Below are 12,065 nucleotides of genomic sequence, written 5' to 3'. Positions count from 1 at the left end.
AACACTGTTAAATCCCCATCCCCTGGCTCTGACCATCCACTTTCTGTCTCTGTGGATTTGACTCTTTTAGGGACCTCCGACAAGCAGAATTACACAGTACTTGTCCTTCTGTGTCTGGCTTATATCACGCAGCCTAATGTCCTCAAGATTGATGCACCTAAGATATCCCTGGCCAGATAGCTCAGGTGGTTAGAGTATCACCCTGAAGGTTGCCAGTTTGATTCCCGGTTAGGGACACACAAGAATCAACCCTTGAATGCATCAATAAGTGAAACAACAAATCGATGTCTCTCTCTCTCTCAAATTAATAAATGAAACATATTTTTAAAATGCTTTAAAAAAGTTCGTCCATGTTGTCACAGGTGTCAGAATGTGCCTGTCCTTTTTAGGTCTAAATACTATTCCACTGTGTGGACGGACCAGGTTTTGTTTATCCATTCATCCATCCATGGCTATTGTGAATCATGCTGCTACAAACAATCAAGTACAAGTCCCTGTTTGAGGCTCTGCTTTTAATTCTTTTGGGCACCTACCAAGAAGCATAAGCACAATTTTTTTTTAATAGCTAGTCTTCTTTTAGCCATCTAGCTTTTATTTCAGCTTCTGCCTGATCATTACAGTGCAACACATCCTTTGCCAAGAAAAACCAGAACAAACTCAGAAGATGTCAGAGTGTGAAGAAGAGAAAAACTCACCCACCTTCTCATCCTCCCACATCACTCCTGTTCCCATCGTGGTGTGTTTTTCTCCGGGCGGAGTCAGGAGGAACCTAGGACTGCTTCGTTTCCTGGATGCAGCTGGGTGGACCTTCTCATTAGAAGCCTCTTCTTCCAGGAATCATGTTTTCCTCAGTGCCTCCTCCCCCACCCAAAGTTCCCTGCCCTCAGGATGAAAATCTCACACTCTATTTCTGTTCTGGCCAGAGAGGGACTCAATCTCTTTGTCCAACAAGAGAGGACTGAGTATGCAAGCAGTGGGTTAGCCCTGGGGATTTCTTGAGAGTATCACAGATGGGCCAAGGCAGAAAAAGTGACCGTCTCCATGGTGTTTATTTTTTTTAAGATTTTATTTATTTATTTTAGAAAGAGAGAGAGAGGGAGAAGGAGAAAGAGAGAGAAACATCAATGTGTGGTTGTCTCTCATGTGCCCCTTATTGGGGACCTGGCCCATAACCCAGGCATGTGCCTTGACTGGGAATCACACCTGTGACCCTTTGGTTTGCAAGCTGGCACTCAATCCACTGAGCTGCACCAGCCAGGGCTGCTGTGCTTCATATTGCTTACTTAGATCTTTAGAAGGAGAATTCCTCCCTCCCTTCCTTCTCTTCTTCCATCAACATTTATTGAACATTTACTGAATGCTAAGTCCTGAGTTGGGCACTAGGGATGCAACAGGGAAAAAACAGACACAGATGCCTTTCTTGGTGGAATTCACAGTGTAGACTGGTGCTTCGGGGACTTTCCAGTTGATGGACATGTTCTCCATCTATGCCATTCAATATGGGAGCCACCAGTTCCATGTGGCTCTTGAGCACTTGAGACCATTGTAACTGAAGAACTGAATTAAATTTTTTATTCACTTTTTATCAATTTTATTTAATATTTTATTTATTTATTTTTAGAGAAAAAGGAAGGGAAGCAGAAAGAGAGGGAGAGAAATATCAATATGTGGTTGCCTCTTGTGCAGCCCCTACTGGGGGCCTGGCACAAAACCCAGGTATGTGCCCTGGCTCAGAATCAAACCAGCAACCCTTTAGTTCACAGGCTGGTGATCATTCCACTGAGTCACACCAGTCAGGGAAAATTTTATTGATTTTTAATCAATAAATCAATAAATACATTTAATCAATTCATTTAACTTTAATAAGTACCCATGTGGTGTTAGTGGTTCCATATTGGAGAGCTAGGGGCCGGAATTCATGGCCCCCTGGTAGGAGTGCTTTTATGATTATTGATTCCTGTGGCCAAATTATTTTCCAAATAGATTGTGTGTCTCAAGTCAACCAGAGAGTGAGGGTTGGCCTGAGGTCTGTGCTTGGTGGCACTCAAAGGCTCAGTGAGCCTCCCCCGACCCTCACAGAAGCCATCTTCTGGGTTGGGAATTATTTTTATTACATTTTTTACACATCCTTCAGTTCATCAGACAGCCTGAGTGACAGCTGGGAACATGATGGACAAAAGCCTGGGTCCCTGCCCTGGGAAGCGAATAAAATATGGGGAAGACAGATGATAAACAAGGAAACAGCTCAATAAAATGATGTAAGAAATAGTGTGATGGGATGAAGGTGTGTATAGTAAGGACTTTGGCTGGGGGTGGTGGCCAGGGAGGGTTCTCTGAAGAGGTGACATCTGAGAGCATGCCTGAAGATGAAAAATCAGTCATGTGGCTATTTGGGAACAGGGCACTCCGGGCAGGAGGTGCAGCTTATGCAAAAGCCTTGAGGTTGGAATGAACCTGGCAAGGCCAGTGTGGTGGCTTAGCCCAGGTCAGGGGGCCAGAGCTGGGGAACAGAGGAAATCAGCCCTGGGCAGTATCTACTCCTGAGCCTGAGTCCTCTCAGGCAGCTGATTGGAAGAATGGGGCCCTGGAGGAGGTCTGGCTCGGAAGCCCAGAGCCTCAGGCTTATCTCCGTAAATATAGCTAAGAATTAGAGTCCTTGGGAAGTAGCAGGGGTGAGAGTGGGTTGGGGACTGCCTGCTGAGGATGGGACATTTTGAGCTGGGAAAGGGGTGCAGGCAGGGGGAAAGGCATAGAGGCAGGAGACCTGGAAGGGCGAGACTGCCCCACTAATTCACAGTCTTGCCTCAAGCTGGGCCCTATGCAGCCTTCCTGGCTGTCACTGTTATCCCCTCAGAAAGAGAAGACGGCTTGGCCATCTGTCATCTTTAGCCATACCCCCCATTTTGTTCCTAGCCCTTATCCTCTCCCTGTAGCGTGAGCAGAGCTGGGAAGGACTGGGGTAAAGAGTGCGAGGCACTTGCCTTAGGCACAAAATTTAAGGAACGCCGAAAAACTCAGCTACCAGAATTCATAGTATTTTCATGCAATACTTAAAAAGATGAAATGTGCAAAAGGACCCAGGAGGAACAAAATCCATGACTTTTTAGAAAATATTTTTAGAGAGAGGGGAAGGAAAGGACAAACACATGATGAGAAACATCTATGAGAGATTGGTTGCGTCTCCCATGAGTCCCTTCCCAGCGTGTGCCCTGACTGGGAATTGAACCCGCTTCGCTGGACGACGCTCAAGCAGCTGAGCCAAAACGATCATGGCCAAAATATCATGATTTTAAATAAAAGCAAAATCGGACCCTGCATTTCCGCAACCTTGCTAAATTCGCTTCCCCTTAGTCCCGACCCTGAAGTCAGTAAAAGAAGGGATGAATGATGACGGTACTCGATTCCTGAGCACCAAAGCTAGAACCCAGAGCTCCCCTAGCCTCTGCGCGGGATCGCGTCACTTCCGGGGCGGTGCCGAGAGCGAGACTGACTTCCGCCCGCGGGGGAGCGGCGGCGGCGGCGGTGCAGAAGGCCGGGCAGTGGCGCTGAGGGACGGCGGACGCACGGGCTGACGGCCGGCCGGGAACTATGGAGTGCGGCCCCAGGACTGGGGTGCGCGGGCCGCAGCGGTGAGTGCTGAACTGGAGCGGGCGCGACGGCGTGGGGCAGCCTCGGTGCCGCGCCTGGCCGTTTGGGGAGCCGGGCCCGGCCGCGAGGCCGGGGCAGCCGGGTCGGACGACCCCAACACCCCACACTCCCGGGGCGGCCACGGCGCTGGCCGGAGGGACCCTGGACCAGTGGCGAGGACCGCGGGCCAGTGCCCCCAATTCCGGCCTATCCCTGTCCCCCTTCCAACCTGGGGTAGGCGCTCACTCTCCGGTGACGCGGCCCCCACCTCTTTCCCCCCTCCAGCCGTCCGACGTGGTGGGTTGAACGCCCACTCTCGTGGGTTGTGGCCCGCTGCTTCCTGGAGTACGCAGTCCGAGGCGCGGACTCTGCCCCTGCCTCGGAACCGGCCCCCCACCCCAGCCCATCACCCGGGCCGCCACCGCTGCAGCCCATAGCCAAACCCTGCTTCTTAAACGTCTCCCAGACGCCTCTGCCCCTTTGCTGGCTGCTCGGACTCCGCTCCAGTTCAAGGAACACCCACAGCCCCTAACCCCGGCCCAGGACTCCTCCGGGGATTCCTGTTTTCCTCAGGATAAAGTCCAGTCTCTGCAGCGGAGCTCACGGGCGGGGCCCCTGGCCTCTGGGATCTCTGTGTCTGCCTCTTCTTCCAGTGTCGGCGCTAACCAGGACCCGCAGTTCCTGGAACGCGCTGTCAGCTCTGGGGTTTTGCTCATGCTCTTCCCTGTGCCCCATCCCTGTCCTCTGGCCAGTCTCTCTCCACCTTTCAGACTGCACCTTCTTCCAGGCAGCCTTCCCACCCTGACTGGCTGGGCGAGGTGCCCTCAGTCATTCGTATTTAGGTCGTCCTAGTGCAATTGCAATTACCTTGGTTCCTTGTTGGTCTTGTTAACACCTCCAGCCCACTTGGGGCCTGGCGGCAGGGTGCCCAGTATGTGCTTGTGGTTGGAATCACTGGGGCTTTGGGTGCCAGGGGTGCGTGCCCAGTGAGTGAGGCGCCTGGATGTGCACTGCCCAGTCTGAGGCCTGGCTCTTGGGGCACACTCAGTGACACCCATAAATGACGTGCAGGAGATCCTAGCTGCATGTGGCCTGAGAAGAGACTGTCCCCCTTCCCTGTCGAACCTCAAGGACTCTTGCTTCCCCGTTTCCTCTTTTCCCCTTGTCATTTGGCCATTAGTTCAGCCATTGTTTATTGAGCAAACACAGACAGTGGTCCTGCCTTCGTGGGGTTTTGCTTTCGTTGGAACCTGGAACTGTGAGAGCATGGTAGGTGCCAAGGTGGGGGACCTGACCAGGTTTGGAAGGCCTCCCTGACAGCACTGCAATGAGATCTGAATGGTAGAAAGGACAAGGGCAAGGACCATTCAATGAGATTGGGAAGGGAGTCCCCAAGAGGGGACCTGCATGGGCTCTGGCTTATCTATGGAGTGTGAGGGGGAGTGGGGTACCAGATGAGTGAGGCTGGAGAGGTTTACCCCAGCTGACTGCTGACCTGGCAGGCTCTGATGAGGGATTTGATCTCTATTCCGGAAATAGTGGGAGGTCCTGGAGCACCCTAAAAGGGAGGTGGTATGAGCTTTGTGTTGTGAAAAGATCTCTCAGCTGCTGGGGAGTGTGGGGAGGAATGGCCTGGAGTAAAGGTGGGGCACAGGGATCAGCACGGAAGGAGATGGCTGACATCTAGGTGATGACAGGGGAGGGGACCAGGTGGCAGTTAGAGAGAGGGAGGAAGAGCCAGCAGGGAGGAGTCAAGGACCACATCCAGATTTTTGGCTTGGTCAGTGAGGCTTGGTGTGCCCCTTCCTCCTCAGGGTAGTGCCCTGGCTCTCGGCCAGGTCTTCCTCTCAGAAGCAGCTTTCACAGGTCGCCCGGACTTCCTGCACTTCCGTTTCCCCTCACACCTGCGGACTATCACCTGTTGGGGCCTGGACCTCTTGGGGAATATGTTGGTTGACATTTGGGAACACATAATTCTTTCTTGGAGGGGTGCCCTGGGGGGGGTGTTAAACAACATCCCTGGCCTCTACCCTCTCCATGTTAGGGGCTCTTTTCCCTGGTCTTCATAAACAAAAATGTCTCTATAGACAGACGCGGGCAAGTGTCCCTGGTGAGGACAAATTCTCCTGCCTTGGAGAACCGGTATGATAGATAGAACTTGTCCCCTAAAAAAATACTTGCACATGGAGCGTGCATCCTGCCTAAGAGTGTGGGGGCTCCTGGAAGCCGTCTGTCTCCCCACGTGGGCATTTGCAGCTCTCCCACTCCTCTGTGTGCCCCAAGTCCGGGCGATGGATGGATGTGGCTGTCTCCGGCCCTGACTCTCAGGTCACAGATCTGGAGGGAGCAGGTGTGTTCTGGGCCTCACACTGCTTTGACCTACTCTGAATTCACATGTCCATGGCCCAATGGTTTTCAAATGCTGTGGCCTCAAAACTGAATGCACCACGGTGCTGTGATGGGAAAGCTGAGTGGAATGTATCTCCCTCGCCTGAGCCAGTCTGTAGGGAAAGTGGAGTGAGTGGTCAGGTTTCCTCAAACCTCTGTTTTTACCTAGTCTCTCTGCTGGCAGCTCTATATGGGATTGTATTTGCTTTAGCAATGTAGTTGTAGTCAGTTAAATACAGTGTTTCACAACATGCTGCCAAAAGGAAGAACATTTGAGTTTCTACTCTGAGCCGTGTCCCCTGCCCACCACTAAACCCCTCATCTCAGTTACTACCCCTGTGAGGTGAGTGCTGTCTTTGTTGATGGGTGTGGAAACTGAGGCCCTGGCAGGATAAACCACTTGCCTGAGGTCGTAGACCCTGAAGTTGGCAGAGCTGGAGGAGGAGCCCCAGTTCCCGTCACCCCTATGCTCTCAACAGCCTGTCCCCTGGGTCTGGCACCCAGCACAGGGGATAGCCATTGTTCAGCGCTTAGCCTGAGATGTATCCTGCTTTTGTTCCCGGAGCTTTTGTTTGTTGTCTTTCCTCTGCCTTAGCTCCTCTGTCTCTGGACATCACAGTCCTGCTGCATGTCCTGAGTCGGGTCTTGCCCATGCTCTTGGGTCCCTCTGGCTCTTGGCTACTCTGTATCACCTTAGGGTGGTAGCTGGATCCTTGAAGGATATCACGGAGATGGGCAAGGGGCAGAGTCTGGGCCAGCTTTTTGGACAGAGGCATGGGGGTAGTGGCGACAGGGTTTCCCTGGCCCCAGCGCAGGGGTAGGAAAGCTTGAGCAGGCTAGGGGTTTGCTTGCCCAGCAGAAACATCATGCCCTGGCCCGGCTGACAGATGGGCTTAAGTGGCAAGAGTTGTTGTCTGCAAGCTGAGGAAGGGTGGTAGCAAGTGGGGACAGATCAGCTTTGGGTCCCACAGAGGTCACTTGGGAGTTACCTGGTCCCCTTGGAGGGCAAGCAATCTGAGCAGGAGAAGGTGGACTGGGCTTTGAGGAAGGCCAAGAGCCTCAGGCCTTGTATATTGGTTCTCGTCTCTGGTGGTGCCCTGGGCGTCTCTCACATGTCTTTGTTCTTTGCAGGGCCTCCCTGTGCACAGCCTGGAGATGTGAGGCTGCAAGGCTCCCGAGGGCTCGGCTTGGACCGCGATGGGGCTGGGCTGCTGCCTCCTAACAGGGCTCTTGTCTGGGGCAGTGGTTGGGGGTTGCCCCTCCCCGCCCATATCTCGGAGCGCCCCACCCCTCCCCTGCTAAGCGAGGCCTGCCCTGGGGCCTGGTGCCCACCATGAACGGCCTGTCCGTGACTGAGCTGTGCTGCCTCTTCTGCTGCCCACCCTGCCCTGGTCGCATTGCCGCCAAGCTCGCCTTCCTGCCTCCAGACCCCACCTACTCACTGGTGCCTGAGCCTGAACCCAGGCCAGGTGGGGTCGGGACCACCCCCTTGGGGACCCTGCGGACCTCCACAGGCACCCCTGGGCGCTGGAAGCTCCACCTGATGGAGCGCTCTGATTTCCAGTACAGCCAGCGCGAGCTGGACACTGTTGAGGTCTTCCTGACCAAGAGCAGCAGGGGCAACCGCATTGCCTGCATGTATGTGCGCTGCGTGCCCGGAGCCAGGTTAGCTTCAAAGACTCAACTTGGACAGACCCGGAGCCTGGAAGAATGGACGGGGACAGGATCTGGGGAGTATCTTGTGCTCATTCTCAGGGTCCCTGGAGAGCTACAGCTGGGCGAAAGCCCAGCGGGTGCCTAGGGATTCTTCTTGCCAAGGGCTGGCCGACCAGAGCCTCCAAGGATGGGCTTCACTTTGCTGATGGCCTCTGCCCAGCTACCCTGGGCCTTTAGTGCCTGGTGTCCTACCATGTGTAGTTCTGAGGGTGCCTCAGCAACCCATCTTGCAGATGAGGACCCTGAGGTTCAGGGAAGTGGCTTCAAGTGGCTTTGTCACAGCACCTGCTTGACAAGGAACAGAGTCTCTTAGGGGCTTGGTGCCCAGTGAAGTCTTGGTACCTGAGGCCAGCTGGTGGCTCATGCTCAGTCTGGCTCCCCATTAACAGAACACCTTAGGACCTGCAAGCAGAGCTTTTCCCTGAGCCTAAGGGATGGGGCAGAAGCCAACCTTCCAGGTGCTTCTGCCTCAGACCAGGCAGGTTTTGATTCCAGGTCTAAGTCCAAAGGACGAGCTCTTTTCCTTTGGGCTAGTCTGGTGTGGTGGGAGTGGGGAGCTAAAACCCAGTGGCGCTGGAGGAAGGGAACTCCAGGAGTCCATCGGCTGGAGACACTGGGTTGCCTGCTGTTGGCAGGACCTGGGCAGGCTCTGCTAGCAGCAGCTTGGTAGGGCTGCCATGGGGGACAAGAGCCGAAATGAGTGCCAAGGTCATTTTCTGCAGGAGAGGGAAACCCACAGCACTGTGCACAGGGGTTGGCTTTATTTGCTTGTGAAGCAGGAGTGGGGGCCAGCTATCTGGAGGAGAGGGGATAGCCCTGCCGATGGAGAATCTATCTCATTCTCCAGGAATGCCTTGAGCAGCGGTCCCATGTGCCTGACATGCTCTGGGGCTGTTGGAGTCTCTCCAAAACAAACAGACTCAAGGAGAGGCAGCTGGGCTCCCCCTGTGCTCAGAATGTAACCAATGGTCTCAGTGCCCATTTCACAGAGGGAGCCTGAGGCTTCACTGGCTGTCCCCTGCCTGAGATCACATAGGCCGGAGGAGCTGGGCTACTTTGTGGCACAGGCAGCCTATCTCCCTTGTCCGTGCTCCTGTCTCTTCCTGGGTTGGGGTGTGATAGCCCCTCCCCTGTTGCCCTCTGACCCGTGTCCCCCACCCCCTTAGGTACACAGTCCTCTTCTCACATGGCAACGCGGTGGACCTGGGCCAGATGAGCAGTTTCTACATTGGCCTGGGCACACGCATCAACTGTAACATCTTCTCCTATGACTACTCCGGCTATGGCGTCAGCTCGGGTAGGCCCTCAGAGAAGAACCTCTACGCCGACATTGATGCTGCGTGGCAGGCCCTGCGCACCCGGTGAGCTGTGTGCTGGGGACTTGGTCCACTTGGATTGTCCCCTGAAGGGGACTAGACCCTGTGAAACAGGGAGGGTTGGAAGGTACCTACCAGGGACTTGGGCCAGCCTCCCTGGAGAGGGAGGAGCCTGGGCCAAGTCCCAGTGGGTACCCCTACTGGAGAGGGAACCCTCAGCAGCCTCAGTGGTCCAGAAGGTGAGGCCTGACCCATGTCCCCTCAGCATGCTAACAGACATACTTGGTGTGCGGGCAGTCCTCAGATCTTCCTGGGCAGGGGCAGGGATGGGCTGGGGCTGTCCCTAGGGGAGTGGAGGTCCCCCCAGGAGGGAGTAGTAGGCAGGGGACTTGGGCCCAGGAAGCAGAATGCGAGGGCTGCGTGAATAAACTGGGATTCCTGAGGTTGAGGGAGCACGTGGGGTACAGGGCCAGCCAGTGCTACACCTCATTGGGATTCTAGGGATGGACCTATAAGGCACTCGTGGCCTCATCCTGGGGGCAGTGTTGGGGGGGCTGCTCTAGGCCTGGAGGGTTCTTTTGGGCCCCTTGGTGCCCAGCACAGCTCTGGTGGCCAGTGGGAGGTCAGTGAGAAGAAGACATACCCACATGCTTGACTCAGGACCTTCACCAATCTGGTCGTCTAGATACTGGGCAGACCTCTCCCTCCCTAGTACTCACTGAAGCACATTCACGCAGTTTCTGAGCCAGCATTTGCAGCATGCCGCCCTTTGCGCAGCACTGCTCCAGAAGGAGGCCAACCCTGGCCCTCTTAGAGGTGGTGCCCAGCCCACTGCTGGGAGATGCCCCACCTCAGCCCTGCTGGATTACCTGCCAGACCCTCTCCTGCAGGGCACAGTCTGCCTTGGGGAGATGGGGCCCATGATGTACCAGGCAGCCCCTGGGAGCAGAGCACCCTCGAACCAGGGACTTGTCTTGAATGGTATGGTATATGTACATACCTGCCCTTGCCTGCCTCAGCCCTTCTTGCTGTCCCTGCTCATGCTGAAGCTTGCTGGCAAAATCACCCTGCTGTGGGGTGAGGCCTCTGAGCTCTGTCCATTGTCCATCAGGCCTCTCACCAGCATTGACTTCCAGAGTCCTGGTCCCTCAGCTCCAACAGCTTCGAGTCAGCGAGAGGCTCGGGCCTAAGCACTGCCTGTGGGGCTGAGGAGGCCTGGGGGAGAAGTGCTGCTCTGTCTGGCACTTGTCAGGTTAATCCAGGCATAGATATCCAGGGGCTGCTGGGGATCCCTACTTGGAGCTGGGTGATAGAGTTGGGCTAGTGAGGTCAGGTGATAGGCACATGGCCAGGTCGCATCCCTGAGGCCTGGTGTAGGCAGGGGTTAACACGGGGACCAGTGGGAATACCTCTGTAGACAGGGAGGTGGAGTCTGGTTTCCCAGGTTTGTTCCCCAGGTGACATACAGAACTGTCCTGGCCCCTATCTACCAGGAAGGGGTGTGCCTTTGGGATTGAGGTCAGATGTGTTGGAGGAGAGCCTTGGAGGGCATCTGCATGGGGAGGGTGGCAAGTGGGTCCCCATGCAGTCAGGAACAGGCATTAAGTGGCCTGGAGCTGGGTCACCTGGGCTGTAGGGGGACCCTATAGGCGTGTGGGGAGGTGGCAGGGTAAGGGGAAGGGCTGGGGCTTAGGAGAGAAGCCCAGGACTTGGCCACTATGTAGAAAAAGTGCCAGGAGGAGTTAGCACCCACAGCAGTGAGCAGTCTACTCACCATGGTATACTAAGCACCTAATTGGGCATGGGAGACATCAAGGGGTGAGATGTGGGAACAGCTGCCTCAATTCCCTACAGTTAAAGGGGTGAGGGGTACGAAGAAAGACAGTGACCACCCCTCGCCTTAAAAATCAACAGCAGGGATAGGAAAAACCCAAAGCAGAATCGGTGCGGTCCTGGTTAAGTGTGTAGGGTTGGGGGTTGACAGGGTGACCAGGAGGGGCAGAAGCCCCAGGGCTACACTGCCCCCAGTAGTCTTTGCCGGAGGACCCTCACCAGGTGCACTCCCCTTGCATGATCTGTTGGAGAAATTCAGCCAGTTGACCTGGGGCTGCAGTGCGGTGGGGGAAGGTTGAGGGGGAGCAGCGCTTTTCACACCTGCCCAGGGACCAGCCTAATTTCCTAGAGGCTGCCCGAATAGAATGGGGAATTTAACTGCTTGGGGAGGCATGTGTTGCGGTTGCCGCTGACCCTGCCCTGCCGCCAGGTACGGCATCAGTCCGGACAGCATCGTCCTGTACGGGCAGAGCATCGGCACAGTGCCCACTGTGGACCTCGCCTCGCGCTACGAGTGTGCTGCGGTGGTGCTGCACTCCCCGCTCACCTCTGGCATGCGCGTTGCCTTCCCAGACACCAGGAAGACCTACTGCTTCGATGCGTTCCCCAAGTGAGCGCTGGGAGGCCCTGGGGGTGGGGTGGGGGCGGGGCCTCGTCCGGGTGGGGTGTGGAGGCCTGACGCCCCCCACCCTGCAGTATCGAGAAGGTGTCCAAGATCACATCACCGGTGCTTATCATCCACGGCACGGAAGACGAAGTGATCGACTTCTCGCACGGGCTGGCACTCTATGAGCGCTGCCCCAAGGCTGTGGAGCCGCTGTGGGTGGAGGGCGCCGGGCACAACGACATTGAGCTTTACAGCCAGTACCTGGAGCGCCTGCGTCGGTTCATCTCCCAGGAGCTGCCCAACCAGCGCGCCTAGTGGAGCTGCTGCGCCCCCGAGCCAAGCCCGGACAGACCTCAGCAATAAGCGCCAGCCCTGGCCTCGGAGGGGGGCTGCATGTGAATCCCCGGGTGCCCCAGGCCGCCGAGGCAGCCGGTGGGCAATCTGGTGGGAACTGCCCCGGCCCAGGGGCTGTGGACAATGTACAAGCGACAAAGCAACGCCCTCCTTTCCTTCCGGAAGCAAAACAAATTAAAAGGTTAAAATTGTAGGGCTCTTACTGCTTTCATGGCTCTTGTGTG

General features: G+C 55.6%; 1 protein-coding gene across 1 annotated transcript; it reads left to right on the top strand.

Moving 5' to 3' along the window:
- The first annotated feature begins 3,482 nt into the window (after positions 1–3,482).
- ABHD17A (abhydrolase domain containing 17A, depalmitoylase) lies at positions 3,483–12,034 on the top strand. The gene is made up of 5 exons (XM_037138012.2): positions 3,483–3,629; positions 7,147–7,680; positions 8,898–9,092; positions 11,311–11,490; positions 11,577–12,034. Exons 2-5 carry the CDS (start codon positions 7,349–7,351, stop codon positions 11,800–11,802), a joined length of 933 nt encoding a protein of 310 aa, XP_036993907.1. The 5' UTR covers positions 3,483–3,629; positions 7,147–7,348; the 3' UTR covers positions 11,803–12,034.
- The last annotated feature ends 31 nt before the right edge of the window (positions 12,035–12,065 follow it).

The sequence above is a fragment of the Artibeus jamaicensis genome, unplaced genomic scaffold, assembly GCF_021234435.1.
Source record: "Artibeus jamaicensis isolate MK-2021 breed Jamaican fruit bat unplaced genomic scaffold, CSHL_Jam_final scaffold_537, whole genome shotgun sequence".
Classification (NCBI taxonomy): Eukaryota; Metazoa; Chordata; class Mammalia; order Chiroptera; family Phyllostomidae; genus Artibeus; species Artibeus jamaicensis.
This window is presented reverse-complemented; position numbering and strand designations above follow the sequence as displayed.